The sequence below is a fragment of the Mus caroli genome, unplaced genomic scaffold, assembly GCF_978045245.1.
Source record: "Mus caroli unplaced genomic scaffold, Mus_caroli_1 scaffold_4, whole genome shotgun sequence".
Lineage (NCBI taxonomy): Eukaryota > Metazoa > Chordata > Mammalia > Rodentia > Muridae > Mus > Mus caroli.
Window position 1 is genome coordinate 86,729,769 of NW_028227259.1, and position 25,068 is coordinate 86,754,836.

At 33.8% G+C, this 25,068-nt stretch overlaps 1 protein-coding gene across 6 annotated transcripts in view; it reads right to left on the reverse strand.

Annotated features, from left to right (window-relative positions):
• Positions 1–25,068, reverse strand: part of Epha5 (EPH receptor A5) — a 367,297-nt gene that overhangs the window by 71,419 nt on the left and 270,810 nt on the right. For all 6 annotated transcript variants that reach the window (XM_085836803.1, XM_021161798.3, XM_085836802.1 and 3 more), the window contains 2 exons: positions 23,585–23,744; positions 15,528–15,633 (listed from right to left, as the gene is read on the reverse strand). In XM_085836803.1, coding sequence (XP_085692929.1) covers positions 15,528–15,633; positions 23,585–23,744 — 266 coding nt within the window. The remainder of the gene's footprint in view (positions 1–15,527; positions 15,634–23,584; positions 23,745–25,068) is intronic.

Sequence of the window (25,068 nt, forward strand, 5' to 3'; positions counted from 1 at the left end):
AACATACTAATGTAGTCCTTAGCTTTTGAAAAGGTGAATGCTGAATGCAAAGAAGTAATCAGACCATTAAGGACAAGGTCAGCATCAGTAGATGAATAATTATAAATACAGTTTATATTAGACTTCGTTCACCTTATAGGGCCTTAACGGGAGAAATCACCACTAAGGCATTTCAAGCAATCCAAACTCTCAAGTGTCATAATTGTGGGGAGCAAGGTCATTTCAAGAGATATTACAAAGAAAACAAATTCCAAAAGGGAAACTATGTCTTCTGTAATATGTAAAAGATGTGGCAAAGGATGACTTTGGATTAATGAACTTAAATTAACAACAGACAAACAGTGCAACCCCTTATCAAAACTCCCATGGGGCTTCTTGTAGGTCCCAATACCAAACAGAGAAAATTCTCTTCCACAAGACAATTAAATACCACTGCTCAGAAAATGAGCATTATTAGACCAGATAGAAAGGTCAAACCACATTCTATAAATAAATTAAAAAAAGAGAAAGACCAGAAGGTCCAAATTGAGTATTTTGTCCAATTTCTATAGATGATCAGAAACCATTATTAAAGGTATTTATAAATAATACAGAGATTGAAGGAATGATTAACACTGGAGCAGATATCACCAAAATCTTGGCTTCGACATTGGCCACTTCAAGAGATAGGTATCAAGTTTCAAGGAGTTGGAATTTTTCCCTAGATAAAACAAAGTACAAGATGGCCTAAATGTATAGGACCTGAGGTCAGATAGGAAAATTAAGGCTATATGTGGCTGATGTAGCCATAAAATTATGGAGAAGAGATGTTACAACACAGATTAACATCCCTCTCACTTCAGAGGCAAGCCACAAAAGAAGCTGCTCCAGTGTTTTATAGAATATTGGGTACTGTCCAGGCATTCAGCTGTCTTCTGTCATTTCTAAAATTTGTGGAAGCTGCATCCCTGTGCTTCCTGCATTCTCAGGTAATATTGCTTTTCAGTCTCTGATGGGGTTGAAGACTAGACAGTCATAGTCTTACTATAAGCTTACATCATTTAGGATTGATGAAGACATTCTTTGTCTAGAAGATGTTTTTAAGATGATAATACAAAGTAGGATAGAAAATGATTTAAATAAAAAACTCTGTACTCACCAAGACTGGATAGAAAACGGAGTACTTAAATTGCTAAATATAAATGAATTGGACATTATATGGTTGTTACTCTTACCTAACAGTTTTCAAAATTGCTTCATAATTGTTCCTACCATATGTTATTTATTTCATAAAATAAAGAGGCTTTTTTATTTAGATGAAAAAAATGGAAAATGTAGTGAGTTGGTCTGATGCTGCTTGAATTCTAATGCTAATTAGTGGCTCTTAAGATTTGATAGCCCCTTGATGAGCAGATCCTCACATATACCAAGTAATGCCATGTGAACATTGCTCCTTATTTTAATTGATCAATAAAAGGCTAGAGCCTGTGATTGGGTAGTGGAGGAAGAAAGGTGGGTCTTGAAGATCAAGTGAGGGGTTTGCATGTAGATGGAGAAGAAGAAAGAAAGAGTTTGAGAAGGCTGCCATGAGAGAAATTGGACTATGAGCACATGGACAGGAGAAACAGCAAGTAACAAGGAACTTTATAGCTGGGGAATAAACTAGACTAGCTCCAAACCTGCCCAACCTAGGCTCATGTCTTGTAAATAAAATACCTGAACTGTGTACCTTTTATACAGGCTAGCTAGAATTATGAGTTCATTTTACATAAGACCAGTGCTAATATTTGATATTTTATTGAATATCCTGCATATAATTTGTTCATGTAAGACTCTATTTGAAGTGCAATAAATATTATAAAATATTTTGTAAGCTTTCCATAGCAGTAGTGCAGTCATTATCACTAGGAGCAACAATAAGCACCTGTTGATAGCATGTTTTTTATTAGATATTTTCTTTATATACATTTCAAATGCTATCCCAAAAGTTCCCTATATCCTCCCTCTGCCCTGCTTCCCTACCCACCCACTCCTGCTTCTTGGCCCTGGCATTCCTCTGTAGTGGGGCATATAAAGTTTGCAATACCAAGGGGCATCTCTTCCCAGTGATGGCTGACTAGGCCATCTTCTGCTACATATGCAGCTAGAGATACGAGCTCTGGGGGTATTGGTTAGTTCATATTGTTGTTCCACCTATACGTTTGCACATCCCTTCAGCTCCTTGGGTGCTTTCTCTAGCTTCTCCATTGGGAACCCTGTGTTCCATCTTATAGATGACTGTGAGCATCCACTTCTGTATTTGCCAGGCCCTGGCATAGCCTCATACAAGACAGCTATAACAGGGCACCTTCAGCAAAATCTGTCTGGCATTGTGCAATAGTGTCTGTGTTTGGTGGCTGATTTTGGGATGGATCCCCGGGTGGGGTAGTCTCTGGATAGTCCATCCCTTCATCTTAGCTCCAAACTTTGTCTCTATAACTCCTTTCATGAGTATTTTGTCCCCTATTCTTAGGAGGAATGGTGTATCCACCCATTGGTCTTCCCTCCTCTTGATTTTCTTGTATTTTGCAAATTGTATCTTGGTGTTGGCAAAATGATTTTCTTCTCATAAATACTATGCTGTTTCCAAGTATAGCTATAAATTATAAAGAGTAGGGATGGTTTACTAAAGAAAACAAATGAAATCAAGCACAAAAAGCTAGTTATTTTACCACAACAAAATAAGGAACCTTGACTGTCAATGAAAAAAAAACTATTATTTTTATTAAGAATAATAAAACTATTAAGAAGGTTTGATACCGAACTTAGTCAATGAATACTTTGTATTGAATTTGTTTGTCTTACAACAGTCTTGAGAGAAATTGCATAATGAATAAAAGGGAAAGATTTATAATTAGCATATTAATTGTCAGCATGTTAATAAAATCTTCTAAAGTACATGGAGGTGCTTATAAACAATTTCTTTCCATGTTGGTACTTCAAATAATCTTCTGCAATTCATTTACAATATTAATTAACATTGTCTACAAATGAAGTAACTTATACATAGCTAAATAACTATAAATGCTATAATATCTTTTAACAACTCAAACAATACTTTCTCTAATATGTATCTTTGGAGGTTTTGGTTAAATATAAGGTAAGCATACTCATTGATTCCTTTGTGCTTCTATATTTCAACTAATTACTAGATTATTTTCACTATGTATCTCTCAAAATAACATAGCTATAGAATTGCCTCTACACATCTTCCTTTGCTGCTGGACTACAAACTTAAAGTTACCTGAAGACAAATTTCAGTGTCCTTCAGTGTTATGCATGTTAAAAGCCAGCATGCCAAAAAAATGTCAGGTATTTTTGCAAGAAAGGTATTGCTTTGTAGCATCCTTCAGAGGCAGAATGTAACAGAATACATTTAAATCACACATATAGTATATACTTGTATACATGTACATGTATAAATATATGTGTATAATATACACCCATGTAAACACATATATGTTCATTTACATACATATGTATACATGTATGCATATTGAGAACCAATTCTAGTAAGACAATTAAAGAAGATGTGCTTTCCTCTTTGAATAAATATTTTTCTGAAAGTACAGACGTCCTGGCCATGATTATAGTAGTCAGTCGACTGTAGGATGGAACTCTACATACCTACTCACAGAAATGTAGAACACATAAAACTGTTCCACAAACCTGCCTACCTCCGAGTCTCTATTAAATGTGAATAGTGTTAACTTCAATAACTTCTGATCAAATATCTTTTAAAAAATTGTCCGCCCCTCCCTTAGCTTCTTTCAGAATGTTTTCAGTTTATTTTTACTGAAGAATCCTTGGTTGTTTCACTAAAATAACAATGCATTAATTCAAATTTCCAGTCTTCTACAAATTTACGTTTTTTTTTTATTTGTGTGGTTTGGTTTGGTTTGGTTTGATTTGGTTTGATTTGGAACAAGTACTGCTGGGTTAACATACTTCCTACTTGATCCCATAGGTCTTCTTATATTTATCTGCTTTGTAAGAAGGTGATATGCATACTGAGAAACACAAGCTGCCTTCCTATCAGGAAAGTGATTATCCATATCCATTGGACTTTATCTCTCATTTGCCTTTTAATCCAGTCCACCTCATAGTCCTCATAGAAGAACATATGATTGTCACCAGAAACCTCACGTTTCCAGCAATTTGAGTCTGTATTTATTCTAATGAAGGTAGACAAAAGTTTTGAGGGCTGACAAATATGAAGAAATATGATTCTTCTTTTCCTTGCTTATAAAATACAGGTTCTTTTTAAACATATCTGATTAAAATACATTTTCAAAATGTTCTTGTATTAATAAAAGTATGGTGGGAATTAAACATATAAGTTTTAAAAATTGAAATCAAAGAGATATGAATGCCATTTTCTGGTATATAATTGTTTCCTACACTATGATTTGTAACTTAGGTGCATGTTTGATTCTTTTAAAACCGTTAAAATATTTTATTAGTTCTTTAAATTTTTCATACATGTTTTAATAATACTCATTCTCTCTTACAACTTGTATGTTTGCATGCTTGACTCATGCCTATTACAACTATAAAGGTGGAAAAGTTAAAGGGACTAGGGATTCAGTTAAATGACTGAATTGCACTACTATAGAATGAAATTATACATGCTTAATAAGCTTATCAAAGCACAAGAAAAGCTTGCATGTTGTTGAGAATGTATTGTGAGGAACAAACAGTTCATGACAGTGATATGAATGCTACATTTTAAATCAGTGTATTTTATCCCATGCAAGCAAATTTGGTTTGCTTAGAAAAGACAATTTTAATATCATGTATAATAGTAGTGTGAGGAAATTAGCTTATAATTACTTTCTATGTGTAATTGTACAGAAACATATACATATATATTGACACACAGTGTACTTAAATTACATAATTGATTTATACTTGTGATTTTTAAGACCCTTACAATGTATTTACCTGATATGGCATTAAAAATATTTGGTGTTATAAAATTTAAGCTATTATGTTGCTACTATGAATTATACCATTGGCCAGAGAATCAGTACAGATTAAACTTCAATTGAGATTGTTAGTGAACACTATAACTTGGAAAATCAGAGACAAGACCTTCAGTGAACATTAATGATGGTAATAAACATTTATCTAGTGCTGTAAAATTAACAAATTTAACAGTTTTTCATACTATGGAAAACATTACTAAAGTGGCAAAGAATACTAGACATTTTTTATGCTCAAACTTCTCTATTTGAAGTTACAAGATTTTGTTAATGTGAGTGAGAAAATATTACATATCTGTAATTTATAAACTTATACATTATATAAACTATCATTATTTATTAAAATAGTATGTACCTGTCATGAAAAACATACATCCACATTTTGCATGTAGATAAATGAACATACGTAGTCTCACAAACAAAAGGAAATGCAGAAGGACATACCCCAGTTTTATCATATTAAACTAGAAAAGATTTAAAATGTTAGAAACCACTAGACAAATTCATGCTTTGTTATACATATTAATTAGTACTATGTTATGTAAACAGCTATGCAGCAATGCGTGTTAGTGCTCTGAAAAATAATTATATACTTCAAATGTTGTCCCTCCTCCCCCCAAAAAGTTCATATATATTGACCCTGTTCAAATGATTGGATGTGTACCAAGAACACTAGAAATAATAATAATAATAATAATAATAATAATAATAATAATAATGATGATGAAATAGTATAAGAAGAGGCAACCTATCCTTCCAAAATACCAATCAGAAAATGAAAATTAAAAAAAATGAAAATGAACGTGAAAGAGTAGATATTATAATACTCATGCACCATGAACATTATATTCTGATTTTTTAAACCTTTTCAATCATTCAAGTGTTAAACTTTGGATATAAATTGTCCTCTTGTATCAAAGCTTCTTGAGAGTTTATGGAATTTGGAAATGAAAGTGATATGAAGAATTTAGCATTTTATCTAAAGGTTAAAATACTCCCAAGTTTATAGGCCAAATTCAAACAACTCATGAGATACAGAGAGATGACTCCTTCTAGAATTCACTATTTTTTTTTCCAGAAAGCAATGGGCTTCACACATTGAAACTCAGTAATTTAGAGTCATATGCCCTTTATGAAGTCTTTGTATTTTAGGAAGTTTAATTATTCCAGGCACAGGATTCAATTTACGGAAACTCCCAGTAGTCAAAAATTGGAGAAATTTGAAAAATTTCTTAGAGAAACCTCAATAAAGTTTCGGGCTTGGAATTTTCCACTCTTTTAATCTAGACCATTGTGGCCACATTGCAGTATCTTTGTCATCACACAGGGCTAGATGCACCCTCTCCTTTTAGGATATGTGAATATTAATTCATTTTAATTTGTTAGGCATGAATTATGCTTACTTGTGCAACAATTCTCTGTGTGCCCCCATACAAAAGAAAACAGAAAACTCAACCAACAGTGTCTATGAAAGACAAGTGAGTCCCAGTACTAAATCCTAATTAGCAAGAAAGAATAACAGGTAATTAACAAAAGTAAGAACAGTAAATAATAATAATAGCCTCTGAACAAAAGCCAATGCCAGCACACAGTTTCCTTAATTATTATGACCACAAGAAAAAGAAAAATGTACATGGACTAAAGTCCACTCATGCCAAAGATCTATTGCAAATAAATTATCGTCTGTGAGATGAAAAAGACAGAGTAGGAGTAAAGGAATTTTCATAAGTAAGAAACTTGCACTACCTCACAGTGATTTGTATAATGGCATCTGTCACAGCAATCAGCTAGTTGACTTAATAAAGAACTCAGTTGTTGGAAGCTGAGTTGCTAATCTACAAGAAACATTTCTTTGATTTTTGATTCATGCAGTATCATTCAGAGCAAGGATCTTAATCTATATGGCTCTTAGCCAATGTTCAAAATCACTTGGAACATTTTACTGTTTCCTGGCAGTTTCGTAGGGAATTTAGTTTTGTTGTTCTTGCCACTGTTTGAATTCTGTCTGCAGGCCCGAGGAAGTGATATTGATTTTACCATGTAACTGCATTTCAGGTTCCTGTGAAGCTCATGGCCACTGTCCCCTTCAAAAGATGTGATGAAATCCTCAGACCTGGCAGGATCTACTAAAGCTTCTTCTGGCTTCTACCTATGGCCATTTCAAATAGGAACGAAACACTCACTGTCAAACAGAAATGGCCCTTAGGCAATGAACATGCAAGGAAAAGTGGGGCTTTCTGCCTATGGCTTAGACCTGGGTTTGTTTTTGTTTTGTAATAGACGAAATACAAACATCTCTCGATTCTCTCTGAAGACAGTTTGCTCTATTGCAAATCACTGGCATTGATTACTTGTCTCTGTACCACAGAGTTTTTCCTTTGAAATGTTTGATTCAATACAATGTCTTGAGATATATAGTAATGTTCCCATGTTTGATCTGTGAGAAATTGCAGGTGGCATATTCAATGCTGCTGAGCCATTGAGCCAATAGCCCTGTTTTGGTCAGTTTCCCGGGAAGATGGGCTCCCCACAGTGGCAATTAGTTTTGCTTTGCTCTGAGCATTCCTAGTGCAGCTCTGCTTCATTTGAAAGTCATTAATAAATTATGTTTTGCTTGCTAATATTTTTACTCAGAGTTTCTGCACAAAAACAAAACACATGTAATTATAAGAAAGTAGACGTGATTACAACTCTCAGAAGTTAAGTCAATCTGTCAACCTGGATTTACTATAGTTTTATGAAGTCACATCTATTGCTGACTCAAAAGCCATTGAGGTCAATCCTCATGACCTCTTCTACAAATTACTTATATTATTTGAGATTATGAGTATTTGTTTATTTACCAAATTCCAAAATTGAATATTGCTATAGAAAAACAGTCTTTTCTGCATTGAATCTTACAAGTTTGAAACTAGCCCAGTTATTTTAGAGAGGCCAAATACATCAAAATATCTATCATGACCTTAAAGAAATAAGGAGAGAAATACAAATAGTTTATTGATATTATTATTTATAAAAGCAATTGATAATTGCTACTGCATAATGCTGACATTAGAATAGCTATGTGTTTAATTAATGCTATGATAACATTGAGATTTTTTAACTCTTTATAATACTTTTGAAATCATTATTTTGTGATGTATTAAAATTACATTATTTACAAAGATTACACATTTGTGGGTCAGAGATTTTGTTGGAGTTACTAAATTTCCCAATTATCATCCTTAATAATGTGCAAATCACATCAAAGGGTGATTGATGCACACTTATTTTTAATCCCATAGTTTTTGAGTAACTCATTCAATTAGATTAAATATGAAAGCCACAGAAGTCTCTTGGGAGTTACTTGAAAAAGAAGAGAGAACATATACGCACAATGAACTATAGTTACGGTATAAAGTTTATAATTTATATGAGAAATACCTAATACCTTGCTATAACATTTCAGTGGAAGGACAGAAATCTTTAGCTAAAGAATGGAGGCGGTTTAAAATGAAAAGAATGGATTGAGATAGGTCTTGATAACTGCCCAAAATTAAACATTGAGAAGTGAGTACAAACTTGTACCAAGAAAAGGTGGGTGTCAGAGTGAGTGCAGAATCAGATCCCCTCTTCTCGTTCACAGTCCATAAGCTTTACATTGAGCCCCAGCATGGGTATCTGCAGGGCTGGCCCATGCACTGACAGAAGGATTTCTTCATTCTACTCTTACTTAATGGTCAGTGGTATGTTGATTGACCTATTCTTTGGCAATTGATACAAAGCTTTTGTTAAAACTTTTATTATTGACTTTGAAAATGAACTGTAAGAAGAGTGAAATCAGACAGCAGGTTGATAAAATGACCATTAATCCAAAGATGAATTGGTCTCCTATAGCTATACAAACTCTTATAAATCCTTAGCAGGAGATTCCTTCTCTGATACACATATTATTTAGATAGAAATATTGAGTACAGTTTGTAAATAAGTGATATTTTCCAGAGTCAGGAAGCAGAGCCAGTCAAATCTCTGAATTCTTGGCTAGCCTGGTCTACACTGCTAGTCCTAAAATAGCCAAGTCTACACAGATAAACTGTCTTTAATAGCTAACAAACAAAAATTTAAAAGCATAAAACTGTAAATGATACGCCAAAGTGATTCAGTATATAAAGTTCTTTAAGGATATGCAGAAGAGAAATTAATTAGCTCCTTCATAAAGACATAATAATTATGACATTGGGGACATTAGAAATGACTGGAGATGAAGGACAATTTGCCAGGTAAACTCAGAGAAAGAGAAACAATCCACTTGAGTATCAAGACTCAGTGGACATTAAGTTTTCAGATGAATTTTACTATTCTTACCAGTTGTTCTGAGAAGTTTTTAAGTGTTAGTTCCATACTCTAGCTGTTCAAATCAGAACATTTCTTTGACAAATGGACTGATTACAAGTTATAAAAAATTCCTATAGTCAAGGAAAGAGAAATGGCCTACAGACATAGTACTGCAGGCAAAAGCACTTATTCTAAAAGTTAGACTAACTGCAAGTTAGTCCTCTGAGCTCACTGAAAACTGTGTGTAGGCACAAGCACATGTAACTGACAAACAACTATTTCCACATGAGTCCTACTGAGTGAATGTTCTGGCAGCTTGCAGGACAGATAGTAGCTTGGAATGCACAGTGTAGCAGCAGAAACAAATGTAGAGACCCTGCCTGGCTCAAAACTAACTGGAGAGATCCAGCCAGCTGCTGTAAATGTGTCCTCTGATTTCCTATGGGATCTGGACATCCAGAGTCTCCCAGGCCTACACACACACACACACACACACACACACACACACACACACACACACACACACACACACTAAAAATAAAGGAACAGTACTGTTGGATTCAAGCAACATGCCCTCGTTAAGTACCTATTTTTCCCTACCATAGACTTGTCTCTTACATTTTTTTCTAAAGGAGAAAGAGAAAAAAAAAAGATGAAGAAGACACTCATGTAAGAAACCACCTATAGTAGGCAGAAGACTGAACCATGGATCATCATTTGAGCAAGTGTTGGTGAAAGCATTATACATGGTACAAACTTGACTATGAAATAAACCATGTGGTTGTCTAGGCAATGGAGAATGAAGCAGTAGGAAAGGTCAGAGATAAAGTCTTCAAGAAGGACCACTCTTAACAATGTTCAAGAAACAGCAAGGAGATAACTTTGTCAGCAATAAATTAAACAGCTTTTGTATTGAGACATGGAGTGATGAAATAGTATGAGCCCTGAGAACGGTACCCACTGATGGGTCAGCTATAATAGTTATAAGACAATATTATAATTATTGTTGAAAATATTATTATCTTGATAATGACATTAGGCAAAAATTTCTAAAAAAATATTTTAAAAAATAATTTATACCCTTACAAAACACTCATTTAAGGAATCACAACACTCTATTAACAAGTTTTATTTTTTTGGTTTCACTTCTATGAGAAGTTTGCCAGCACATATATCAGTACTTTGTGTATATGTGCCTGGCATATGCAGCGGTGAGATGTGGGCACTGGACCTCCTGGAACTGGTGTGAGAGATAGTTTTTATCTATCATGTGACTGCTGGCTACTAATCCTTGGTCCTGTGCAAGAATAACAGAGTTTCTAAACATTGAGCCATCTCGCTAGCCCAAGAAATCACAATTCTTTAATGTTAGTGTAAATATATATATGTATATATATATATATATATATATATATACATATATATAACAGTTTCATTAAAATCTCCTGCATAATTAGTAGTTCCAATAAACACTGAGAAATTTTTATTCTGCAACCAATGTGGTTATCTTCACTAGAGAACTGTTTATTATTTATAAGAATGCACATATTGCTCATTGTTAGTGAGGATATTAATCAGGCTATCATTTTGCACAATGAGAAAAAATACAGATTCCAGTTATATTGAAAGGCTGTTCCCTTTAGCATCACTGTAATTAAACCCTGTGAAATTATGTCTACTGATACATATACTAAAATAAAATATAAACATTTGAACAAGGGCAACTTTTCTTATAATCTCAAGTGCACAGGAGGCACTTTGGCAGGGATGTATAATAGAATCTCAATCAACCTTTGTAACAGATATCTGTGAATACAGCACTTATCAATCTGAGATAACTAAAGAACCAGAAGACAATTGCAAAACTAAGTTTACTGTTATTTTTTCAAGTAAAATAAGGAAAGTTAAAACAATGTTTTATTGAAAACTACTTATCTATGTTTCTGATGTCACCCATGTCTTAATAATTATGGTTTAGTGTACATACATAATGCACATTCATCCCTATAGAAACAAACTTACCTGAAAGATCAGTGAGACATTTCAACAGAATTCAGTGGCAATTTCCTAATGAGAGACATAGGCAATAGCATAGAGCACCTAAGTCTACATCCAGATTCTTCACATATTCAGAACAAAGAAAATAAGAACTTGGTTCAAAAAAATAACATTTTCTAGGCAGTAAGCCACATTTCAAACTAAATTTATCATCCTAGAAACATATTAACATGAAAGTCACAAATGAATAGTCTTTTAAAAATCTCATCAAAGACAGCAAAAACAAATCCTTTCTTCAGGATATTTTTTCTTGCTTTTTATTTTCCAATTTCAAAATTGGCATAAACGTTTTAAGCTTTTGGGTTTTATGTGCATATATATAAATATATATGTAGAGGCATCCATGAAATAATGAAGGCTTCTTATCTCCAGATGTACTCAGAGAGTCTCTTTAATGTAAAAAGAAAAACTAAAATTTTCTTGACATGTAATCAAATATGAGAACATATGAAAAATTTAGATTTCAGGAATAAAATATCACAAACCATTATTTAATTCCACAAAATTTGAATTAAGAAGGAGTCAAATAAAATAATGGCTTCTGCATGGTCACTTTTACTTCAGTTTTTTTGTACCTTTAAATTATTATTTGAGTTTTATGTTAGACTAAAAGTGTGTCAGAGTCAAATTTCTAGATTTTGGCCCTTATGTTCTCAAGAGGAAATTTTAGGGGGTAAAAAGGGGTAGCCTAAAGAAAAGACAGAAATGAAAAACAGCAGTGTAAGACTCTATCTCCCATTTAACTAAAGACTTGTGAAAATTTTTAACAAAACACACAGATTAAACAACTATATTTATGAAACAGTAAATATCAGAGAAGAAGCAAATCATGGTATAAAAACATATCAGTGTTCAATATGTTAGAAAGGAAAGGGAGAGATTAAAGAACAGTTAGAGTTTGCTTACATTCCAGAGGCCTTATGTTGTAATCTTCCTGGGATAATTAGTCATAGTTTACCGAGAGTGTGTCAGTTCTTTTGCAATGTTATGGGGACATAGAGAGAACTGAGAAAGAATAAACTAAAAAGAACTGTATATGCCTTCAAGTAAAAGCCCAATGAAAAAATAGACACCTTCAAGGAGGTGATAGTTTCCAACTTCATTAAAAAATACTTATTTCAAGATTAACATAATTGCATGTTTTCTAAAAATCACATGTAATTAGAAAGAGTATAAAAGATGTATGCATACCTAGCAAACAGAACCTTAAAACGGTTATAAATTTCTATATTTGAATTTCTTTTATCTTGAATGTATACTAGAAAAAAAAAGGTGACATTTTCTTGCACTACTTTAATCTTAAAATATTCAATGTGACATACTCTAAACATATTTTTCTGTCCCATGCAAACAATTTCAAAATATCATTGTTATAAATGCAACTTCTCTTAAGTTTGATCTAAATTATTATCACATTTTGCATATAAATAGTAGTAATATTTTGTGATATATTAGAACATAATAGAAGAATATCTTTTGTGCCATTGAGAAATCAATCTATGTTTAGTTAGCAGAAATATTTGCAAAGATATATGGCTGAGACCTCTGGTTGTATCGTCTTATTGAAACAGCTAAACAATGCAAAAGAGAGTTTGAAGTAACGAACATTATGACAACATTAACCAGGTACACAGGCTTATCCATTACGTTTGATTTATTACAGAGAGGGAATTTGTTGGCTGCTTTTGTGTTAATTTGATATAGAATGGAGTTAGCTGAAAGAAAGGAACCTCAATTGAAAAAAAATGCCATAATGCTTTTCGATTCTAGGGCATAATCTTAATTAGTGATTGATTGGGGAGACCTCTGTGCAAACCTCAGCCTTGTCTTCCTGAGTTCTATTTAAAAAAAAAAAAAGCAGAAGCTTTGCAATTTTATGAGGTGCTATATGTCTATTGTTGATCTTAGAGCATAAGCCAAACATTGGACTGAGCACAGGGTCCCCAATGGAGGAGTCATAGAAAGGACTGAAGGAACCTAAGAGGTTTGCAGCCCCATAGGAAGAACAACAATATCAAACAACCAGACCCCCTGCCCCCCAGAACTCACAGGGACTAAACAACCAACCAAAGTATACACATCGAGGGACCCATGGCTCCAGCCACATATGTAGCAGAGGATTGCCCTGTCAGACATCAATGGGAGGAGAGGCCTTGGTCCTGTGAAGGCTCAGTGCCCTAGTGCAAGGGCAGGGAGATAGGAGTGGGTGGGTGAGTGGGGAAACACTCTCATAGAAGCAGGGTTGATTAGGTAGAGGGTTTCTGGGGGAGAAACCAGGAAACTGGATAACATTTGAAATGTAAATATAAAAAATATCTAATAATAAAAAAAAAAACACAAAACAGGATGAGCAAGCCACGGTGAGCATGCAGCATCCCACCACAGCCCCTGCAAGTCCTACCTCCAAATCTCTGCCTTGTTTGAGTTCTTGACCTAACTTCCTTGGATGATGGATTATGATGTTGAAATTTAGACTAAATAAACCCATTTCTCCCAACTTACTTTGGTCAGGGTATTTCATCACAGGGACAGTCACCCTAAGACTGAGTAAAATAAATGTAATTTAACATTTGTACAGAAGATCCGTGATAGTTTTCAATATTCTTCAAGGACCCTAATATAATTTCCTAAATGTGTGCAATGTGTTGCTAAATTTCTTCACTGCATCTCCTCTGAGTTCATTCAGAACCACCCAGGTACTACAGGAAGACTTTTAAGTCCAAACAAAAATTAAGAGATATGAAAAGCCTTTTAAAGGCCACATCACCTAGATCTAAGGCAAATAAAAAAGATGAATATGAGAACAAACTAATCTTTCCATACAAAGTAAAATCCAAAAGCTGAAGTTATGTCTGTCAAACAACCAACCCCCCCAAAATACCCCTAAAAATTAAGGAGTGCAATCTTAACAAAATGTATAACTTTCACTAACACAAAAACTCCTTAATATTAGAATCTCTATTTACTTCTTGATGAATTGAATTTACTATCCTTTTGATTTCAAGGTTGTTTGTTGGCTTGTTTTTCATTTTTTGTGAGAGGGCTGATGATGTCATCTGATTTTGCAGATGCAGAGTGTTGTTTCACATCCTCTATTAGTTAAGTTCAGAGAGCAGGAAAAAAAGACAAGAGAGCAGGTGCCCTGGACAGGTTGGATGTAATGTTCCTCAAAAAACATGAGTTATGTCTCAGCTATGAATTCCACAAACAAATAGGTACTGTTCCGAAATCAATATTAAGCAATCTATTGCTGTGTATTCTTTACAGAAAACTGAGGATAGATGGATTTTATGACCTATTTAATCCTTATATTAAATATTTCTGTTGATAACCTCAACTGTTTCTGTTAGAGACTTTTGTCTAGTTTTTGCATACATTACATTTCCCTCCTTAGTTATATCCCTAGTCAATGATTCAGTTACAAATATGAAAATATATTTATTATAAGAAAGCAAAGAATGACTTCTTTATTCATCCATATATACTTTGAGGAAGGATTATTATAATTACTTGTCAGGAAACATGTGAATAATGTCTTCTGTAGGTCTGTCTCCCATTTGAAACTGGAAAATGTAGGTATGCAATACATGGAATTTTGTTTTTGTCTACTTAGCATTCAGTAAAAATCCTATTCAGTAAGTATGCATGACACTTGATGTCTTTGTGTTGAAATCACCCAGAAATTGAAATAAAAGCAGTCATTGCAAAGTTTGCTTATTTCCTATATATTTGTTTTACTCCAGAATGCCTGCCAGACACAAATGGTAGCCCTATTTCTCAAATGGCTTAGCATGCAGCTTCCAATACTGAATCACATAATGATAAAATATTTCAAGCCAGAACATATGCAGAATTAGGTATACATGGTATTAGAAAAAGATGTATGACTATATCAATAACAGAGTACATGGTATCATGTTAGTACTGTTCTTGTGCAGAATAGAGAGGATGTTAAGAAGGGGGAGAAAGTATCTGATAACAACTGGCAGCAATAGGGACAAGATAAAACTTAAGAACTAAGGCACACATAGACATTATCTACTGGCATGCTGCTTCTTTGATTTGTTTTAGGATGGGCTTAACAGCTTCATCGCTGGATCAAGGGGAGAAAGAGAGCAGCTGCAGAGGTTCAGAAACTCTTTCCTCCCTTACCTGCCACTGAGGAGGAAGCCAATCATCACTGCCAACAAGATGACTCCCACTGTCACTGACACTGCAATGATGGGAATCTGGCTTTGATCATTAGATGCTGCAACTGCTGTTAGGAGACAGAGAGAAAGGAACTTGTAGTTAAAGGGACCACAAGCATTCAAAATCCGAGCTGCTTCACAGTAGGTAATTGATTCATGGCTTAAACAATTCACAGAAACCCAGCTAAGGTTGTCTCAAATTATCTGTTCTCAAAGGGCATCTGAAGGAGGAAATATTTACTCACCAAACATAAATTAAGAGCATCACTAGATGCTGATTGTGTCTGCCAATCATAAAAATAGAGGGCAGGTTGTACAGAACCAGGGTACTACATTTTACAAGGTAAGGAGGAATACTGTCTGTGACTTCAAACACATTCATGTATATAAGAAAGTGTTGAGCATTCAAAATTTGACGTTTTTAGAGTTTACAGCTGTTGTTCTCTAGCAAAAATTATGTTAGCTCAGGAGTTCTTCCCTGTAGACAAAAGGTCTAAAAAAATGGGGCTTTGACCTTGCTGAAGTAAAATACAAGTACTCTAAATATAGCTTAATAGTGTAACTCCATGGAGAATATAATGAGTCATTGTATTTTATAAGTAGGATTCCTAAAATTTATCAAAGTATAAATTTAAATCTTTATGAACAGATTAGACAAATTTGCAATGCTTGTTTTATTATACATTTTAAACACATGGATATAGTGCTTTCTAACTTCATCAATACAATTCTTACAACAAACATAAAATGTTTAGGTATTTGTATCTAAATAAATATGATATTTTTTCTTTTATGTTGATAACTATTCATAGCTAAGAAATATATGCAGTAAATCTAATTTCCTTTGGTTTTCCATGTCCTCTGAATAGGGTACCTAACTTATATCTTGTAAGTGACAGAATCTTATTGGTGCTACAGAGCAGTGCTTGTACAACTTCACAATACCAAGTGCATGGACTTCAAAGGCTAATACCACATACATTTTCTGTTTGCTTTTTACCACCTCTTTACTAAATCTTGGTCATAAAACTTATAACTTCAAATCTCTCTGTATTGTCTTGTAAGCCTACATTTTTTCTGTCTAATGTGAGTTTATTTTGTAACAAACTACTTTGTCTTGACCTACATAGACTCAGATATTTTCATCAGCTTATATAAGTAAAATTCAATTGATAGGTGATGAGTAATATAAGATTATTTTTAGTATGCAAGTCTAACTGCTTACCTTCCCTTTTATTGTCTTTTATAAAATACATTTGTTTTGATTTTTTGCTTATGGGTGCTCTACTTACTCAGGTGTCAGTGTACCCCAACTGAACCTGTTACCCTCAGAGACGTGAAGAGGTCATTGGTGCTCCTAGAGTGACAGATGGGCATGAGCCTTCTTGAGGATGGAGCCATTGAGTGGATAAAATCGGAAATGGATTTGGTAAAAAGACAATGTACACTTGTATAAAATTTTCAAACAATAAGAAAGTTATTTTTAAAATCTTGGCTCAATATTGAACCAGTTCTATATTATAAGTAGGATACAACACCAACTGGAATTCATTTATTTGCTTCATTCATTTTGAAACAAAATGTTCCTTATAATGATTCTTGCTAACCTTTTCTGGGCATTAACCATCACTTTCTTACATTGTAGAAATGTCTAGCCTTCTAGAAAAACAAGACTAGTCAAGATAGACTCTGGTTCAGCGTAAGCACACAGTCTCTCCTGTTATTTTTTAACCTCATGTCATTGTCAAAACCACTCCTTTCCCATGACAGATTTTGCTCCTTCCAAGATCTTAGTATAATTTCATAACTGCTAACCTGCTTAGGTAAGTATGCTTGGTTTTTGGTTCCTATTTATTGTCTTCTGTTTGTTTTACCTGCTTATTCCTATCTTCTGGCATTCTGCATGAATTACATGGACAGAGCCTCATCTACTGAAAGTCAGTATTGCTCCACCTCTTTGAAATACCTCTTTGCTTCTGAGCTTATACATGATGTTAGTGAATTCAATGAGTATATTATTTACATATCTGCAATAAGATAAACCATTTCTGCATTTGGAACATGTATATCAGAATTTGAACCATGTCTTCCTGTTGCTTGGGTAACCAAAATAGGTAATTTCTTTTCTGCTATTTCCAGAGTATTTTGTTATTGTGCACATGTTCTCGCCACTAACTTTTGTGCTTGAATTTGATGAATTAAATGTTCTCTTCCTCCTCCCTCTTTTTCTTTTTTTCTCTGCTACCCTGTCCTTTTTACTATCTTCTTCACTTGCCCGCTGATAGATAAAGCTCTGTTTATAACATCAGTTAACAATTATCAATTATTAACAATTATCAATTATAAGGTCAAGTTTTTGTTTCCAATAATCATATCATTCCAAAGATTAAATCCATTTTTGTTCAGTAAATATTTCCTTTTATGTGGATTATATTGTCACAGAAAAAATGAATATCCTTAAAATTGGTGTGTACATAGCATTTCTACCTTCATAGGTTGAGAAAAGGCACAAACATCTCATCAATCAAATTACCATGCTAAACTCTTTCCATCTCCCTATTTTCTACTCACTATTACTTAATATTCCTCAATAACTACTTACCTATCAATTAATAAATATATTTATAAATTTTGTTCCAATTTCATCATATATTTATATCCACTTATTTTGACTCAAACTACTGTAATAGGAATATCTTGATATTGTTCATAAAGTGTTGAAAACTAATTAACATTTTATGTATTCTTATTAAATATAAAAAATATGTCTTTGATCACATTTCCCTAATCAAAAACATAATAAATACCCAAATTCCTAGTGCAACATTCAAAGTCCTTCTCATCTGTAAATATTTCTGGTATCAATGGGACAATTATAAAAATAACTCTCAATTATATGGATTTAAAGAAAAGCAGTTGCTCATATTCAGAAGTTAAAAGAAGGCAACCTTAAGTGGATAAATGCATTGATTTTGTCCAAACACAATGGTGCATGCCTGTGAATAAGCACAGAACTTAGAAAGAAACGAACAGGAGAAAAGTTGTGGATGTTTGAATGAGAATGGCTCCCCTAAGACCATATATTTGAGTTCTTGGTGAACAGTTGGTGAATCTGTTGGAAAGGATTAGATTTGGACTTGACAGGGTAGGCTTTCAGGTTTTAAAAACCCCACATCAATACAAGATAGCTCTCCTCTCTCTCTCTCTCTCTCTCTCTCTCACACACACACACACACACACACACACACACACACACACAGAGCTTTGTGCTCATGGATCACATGTAACCTCTCAGCTACTGCTCCTCCAATGCCACCAAGATCTCTGTCATGAAGGTCATGGATCTGAATTTGTAGGGCCCCATCAAATGTTTTCTTCGATGTCAACCATGCTGGGTTTGCTTGTTTGTTTGTTTGATTGATTTTTTGTTTGTTTGGGAGTATTGAAGAAAACATTGGATTAGAAAAGCAAGCAAACACTATATAAGAGGGGTTAATGGACCATCCTAGTCAGATTCCTGACATGTCCAGTCTATGCATGTCTACACTGAAAAAGAGCAAGCATGACAAAAAGAAATGCAATTTTTAAAGTTTGAAGAGAAACGATCACAGCAGAAGAAAAGTAACTCAGACAATGTTTTCATAAAGCAATAAAGTACTGGAAATGTATAAAAGTTAGTGAGTTAGGAAGGGGTATCCTGAGCTTCTTAACTAAACATAAGGCCAGTATTGATATAGTAAAATATATCTTTGATAATTACCAAGAGCTAATGTGTTAAAGCAATGATTACCAAGAGCTAGTGTGTTAAAGCAATGTATTTAAATATAGCATAATCCCGCATATATAAACAATTTGTACCAGGTCATAATTTCTTAATTTAAATATACTTTATGAGCACTTTCATAAGCAATGTCAAATCAAGATGTCATATTTAGGCCAGGCATGGTCATATGTATCTTTATATACCAGTTTCCAAGGGGCAGAGGATCTCATAAGATTAAGGCTAGACAGGCCTATATAGTAAGATATAATCAGGCCTTATGTCAAAAACATCATATTTCCATGATTGTTTCTAATATTCTCTGAATTTGCATCCTTTGTATAATTAATTAAATTAGGGTTTTTAAAGAAAAATTTAAATAATATACATTATATATGTATATATTATATGTATTATATATTATAATTTTTAATGTTTGGACCAGGGAAATGACTTCATCTCGAAAGTGCATATAGCTCAAGCATAGGAAGCTAGGGTTGAAACCAAGTTCTGGCAGTTGTGGTCGCTTCAATATGTTATCCTCAGCACTTCAGGTAGAGAATTTGTACGCCAGGGTTGCCTGAACAGAAATCTAGTCAATAAGAAAGCTTCTGGTTCACTGAGGGACTCTACCTCAAGAAACAAGGTGGATATTAGTTGACAGAGACACTTGCCATTAAATACTGTTACCCAAACATATAGATACGCATGTGCACATGAAACAACATATTTGCATGCTCACACAGGAACATATACAGACCCCTATACACAACTGCAACAATTTCTAAGCTTTCTTATGAATTATATCTATTTTTGATATTATGTTTATAGTAAATTGTGAACTATTCCTCATAGGATACTCATCATCAAGAATTAGTTTTATTTATTTATTTTTTATTGGTTTTACTGAAAAAAAAAACCCACATTCTATTATTAGTATTTAAACCAAAAAATATAGAACTTACATGTCTTCCCATTCTTAATTATCTGTTTATTCTTTAGCTACAGATAAAAAGAGTCACATGATCATCTTTTTACTCTATTATAGTTGTTAAATGTTAAATATACTAATGTTTAGGTAGTACAATTTATCATTGTTTTATGCATGTTTATTAGGCAATAAGTGATTGATAATTTAATTTTTAAAGACCAGCTGTGAAATGTTTTGAAAACACTGATGAAAAGTTTTTAAAGTACTTTAAATAATATGTTGAAAGATATCACTTATGAAAATTAGTAGCTCTTATTCATTCATTTTCTAATTTTACTCATTCTACATTTTATTATACCTGGGGAAGTCTCCAGCTGCATATTTTGTGATACTACATTTTTAAGTTACATTGCTTACTACATAGCTACTTTTACCTATATTGTTTGTATATCTACTAACTCCCTTTCCCTCCTTCTCTGTCTTTCTCATTCTGTCTCTATCTCTATCTCTCTCTGTCTCTCTGTTTGTCTCTCTGTGTCTCTGTCTCTTTGTCTCTGTCTCTCTCTGTCTCTCTTTGTCTCTCTGTATCTGTCTCTGTCTCCCTGTCTCTGTCTCTCTCTGTCTCTCTCTCTCTGTCTCTCTCTCTCTGTCTCTCTCTCTCTCTCTGTGTGTGTGTGTGTGTGTGTGTGTATCTCTCACCAGAGTAATAGGCTCAGTAAAAATAAAAATCTATAATCGAAATAAAAATATTTATGAAGTATACTAAATCTATAATGTGGCTCCTTTAACCTGATGCAACCTTAGAAAGGGAGGACCCATAGGTTGGATGGGAATATCCCCAGTGGACTGTGATGCTTGAACACGTGGTCCACAATTGGTAGAGCTATTTGTGGGGACTTAGGAAATGCAGCTTTCTTGAGGACGTATGTCATCATGAGTAAGTTTGAGAATTAAAACCTTGTAAGGTTTGTTATTTCATGCTAGAAGTTTAATGTGCCCCCAGATTCCCTCCACTAACACTGTACCTTGCTTCATGACTCTGTCACAATGGTCTAGTACCCTCTGAGCTCAAATTAATGCTTTTACAGATTGCTTTGGTCATGGTATTTTATCACAGCAACAGAAAAGTAATCAAAACAAAATATTAATGGATTTCAATTATCAATAATGCATGAAGAGTTGTTCCTTAATCTGTAGGTACATTCAGGAATGGAAAAAGTGGGATCCTTATGATGGTGCATTATGTATGAGCTAGGAAGATCTATGAATCCAGAGAAGTGATAAAATTATAAATAACTTAGTGTATACACAACTTCTCCACACTTCTTTACAAAGGAGTTCAAACAAATGAAATAAAAATCTCTGGAATTTCTCATTAATACCTGGCCCTTGTACTTTAGATTTTTTGTTTGTTTGTTTGGTTTGGTTTTTTGTTTGTTTGTTTGTTTGTTTGTTTGTTTGTTTTTAATGCTATCCCCTAGGGGAATTATGCACATTGTTTTCTGGTACATTCTTATGGAACTGTATCCAAAATCTGATTTTGCATGTAGCTTAAAAGGTATTGTGTGATGCACAATATGTATAGATACTTGCAAACATGTATATAGATATTCAAATAGAAATGATCTATAATTACAGGTAACAAGAGATAGAGAGTATAGCCTAATAAGAATCAAAGAATAAGAGGCCATCAACTGACAATGGGGAAGAACACATGAGAGGCATTAAAAGAGCAGTAGCTGAGAAGGAATACCAAAAAACTGTCACTTAGTAAATATAAAGAACGGAGTATGGAATTCCTAAAGAAAACTAGTGCTTGAACATGGACCAATCAAAATCATAGTTGAGATTTTTACTTTCTGTAATTATACAGTATCTAATTCTACTTTGAATGTATATGTATAATATATGCACATATGTATATGCATAATACATACATATATATGTATATTTATAATATGTATGTAATGTTTTATATACTTTGTTTCTAAAGTTTTAGACTATTGCAGTATTCAACACTAATAGAATATACATTCAACTAAGACTATTATAATCAGCAGGTTTCATAACTTGTCTTTTATAAAAATCAATTCTAAGATTAAATTCTGAGATGAAATGATTTTTCATTTTCTATGACATTTTGTATGTAAATATACACTATTAAGTTTATTTAAAGTTTGTTATGAAAATTAAGCATTAGAATCCAATTTCTCTATTTTTAAATTAAACTCAAGTATGCACTTTTCTTTATATAGAAAAGAAATAAGTAATTTTACCAATAAGATCTTTTTCTTTATAATATCTAGTGGGGTAGTATTAAGGAACCTGTTCATCACTTAATAAAACTTATTTATTTAAATCAATTACAAAGGCTTTAAACAGAAGCAAATTTTGTTTTCTCCAAGGCAATGTCATATGAGTTTGCTAAAACAGTATTTTAATAATAATTCTAGTAGTTATAACATTAATCCAATAGTTACACTCTCATCTTGTTTTTTTTTTAACTATGTTTTCTTCTTCATTGAAAATTATGAAGCTGGTTGAAGCTTACACATAGACATTTTCACAGAAGTACACATGAATGTGCACACATGCATACAGACAGTCATAAACATATACCCCCCCCCCACACACATAATATTTTACAGTGCTCATATGTGTTCTTCCTTAAGAGAAAACCAATAGTAGCAGCTTATATGTGCACACACAAAGCACAGTTTTGTTCTCCAATTTAGCGTTAATGTGTTTTCTTTAGGACAAGTGATCTAAAATCTTTGGATGAAGCCTGAGGTTATGTTGTATGAAATTAAACAGGAAGTAGGCACCGCAGAGCATGTCAGAACCACTTCCAGATTCACCATTCCAAGGTTCTGACACAGATTTAATTTTTACTTTAGGAAATCAGATTGCATCCCGAAAGCACCATTTTCTTGTCAAATTCAATGCTTAAAGAAAGCTCCCTGTAGAATTTTCCTAGAAAGACTAAAGTAGCCTAGTTCAATACAACAAGTAAAAAGTAAATGGCAATAATTCAATAAAGCACGGCACCTGGGGGAACGGAGTCTTTAAAGGCACGGTTTAAACATTTCTTAAGATGCTTGATGTAGCAATTCCCTCCCTGTGGGCCGAAGCAAGGAGGCAAGACACACAGTGTTAACCTACAGAACTACCATTATAGCATGGCAGAGGCCTCCTACCTGAAGGGGTCAGGACTGGAGAGAAGGCAAGGATGGAACTGACAGAGAGCCCCCCAGAGCCTATCGATCCATGGACTCTCTTCTGGTAACCATTACAGAGACAAGAGCTGACAGTAATTAAAATGACTTACACACTGGTGTGGTTTCAAACTCAAATCTTCGACTGAAGACGCCGTAGCCTGCTGCTGTACGTGCTCGAATTTGGAAGACATACACAGAGGCAGGTTTCAGGCCCTCGGCTGTAATAGTGGTCTCTTTCGACTTGATAATTGTGTAGCTGGTCTCTTGGTCCTTGTATTGTACATATAACACAGGGAAAAAAATAATAAATCAGTCCTCAACACCTGAAATAATGTCAGCAAAGCAGAAAACCCATAAAATGGACCAGAAATCAAAAGACTTTCAATCATACAAGTGTTAAAAACAAAGCCAAAACTGTCTCTTATCCCTGAAGCAGTATTGTTGCTTGCAAATATTTCCAGAACTTAAAAAACATTGAATTTACTGCTCTATTATATGTGCCTTGGCAATAATAAATTTATATCATTTAGTAATATTACAAGTGTGCCTGGAGAAGTGGTTCAGCTATTAAAGGCATTTCTAGCCTTCAGAAGACTGAGGTTCAGTTCTCAGCACCAACAGGATGACATACAGAATCCTGTAACTTCAATTTCAAGTGGGACAATGCCCTTTTCTTAAGTCTTGAGGCTCCTGCAATATCATGACACACATGTGAGTATACCAGAGACACACGCAGATACACCACACACACACACAAATAAATGAATCTTTGAAAACATTGCAGGAAAGCTTTGCTGAGCAGATCGCATTTTTCTAAGACAATGTGCTTGTGTTTATTCTATAAGAATGCTTTCCAGCAATATACCTAACACATTTGTTCATCTTATGTAATGCTGAAATTATCTCCTGTGCATTCGTGTTACACATAAGCTTTAAATCTACAAGTTAGATTTTAATTATATTTAGAGCTTGTGAGATGAAATTAGTAGTTCCAACACAGCTGAATTTTGATTGATTTCATCTAGCAGGAAAAAAAAAAAGCTCAAGAATACAGGACTTTTTCTTTCATATATATATATATATATGAATATATATATATATATGAATATATATATATGAATATATATATATATGTCCTGTTGTAGGAAAGCCTAGTAGCTTAGTGTTTAGAAATAAAACAGGAAAAAAATGGAAGCTAAATAAAGAAAATATGCTCCGGTTGGAGAGACAACAGAAGTCCTCACCAGCCCTGTGGCCTCTGTGTCTGAGGTTGATCTGCAGCAGTTACCTTGACACCGATCACAAGCTGCCATGCTGTTAGAGTAGGATCCCTTATACTTTGGAGTAGGACCTTTTGCCTGAGTGTCTTCACCGGAATGTGGTAAGAATGAAGTGAGGAATGAACGAACATGAAGACAGAACCAATGGATGCTCAAGTCATCCACATGATCAAGGTAACTTCTGATTACTCTGTTTCACCATCAATACTGCATAAAACATAAACCTGTATGCATACTTCCCTTAAAGCAGCTAATCTGTCCTCATCCATATACCTCATCCTATCAAATTATCATGGACTTAGTTATATCCAAAG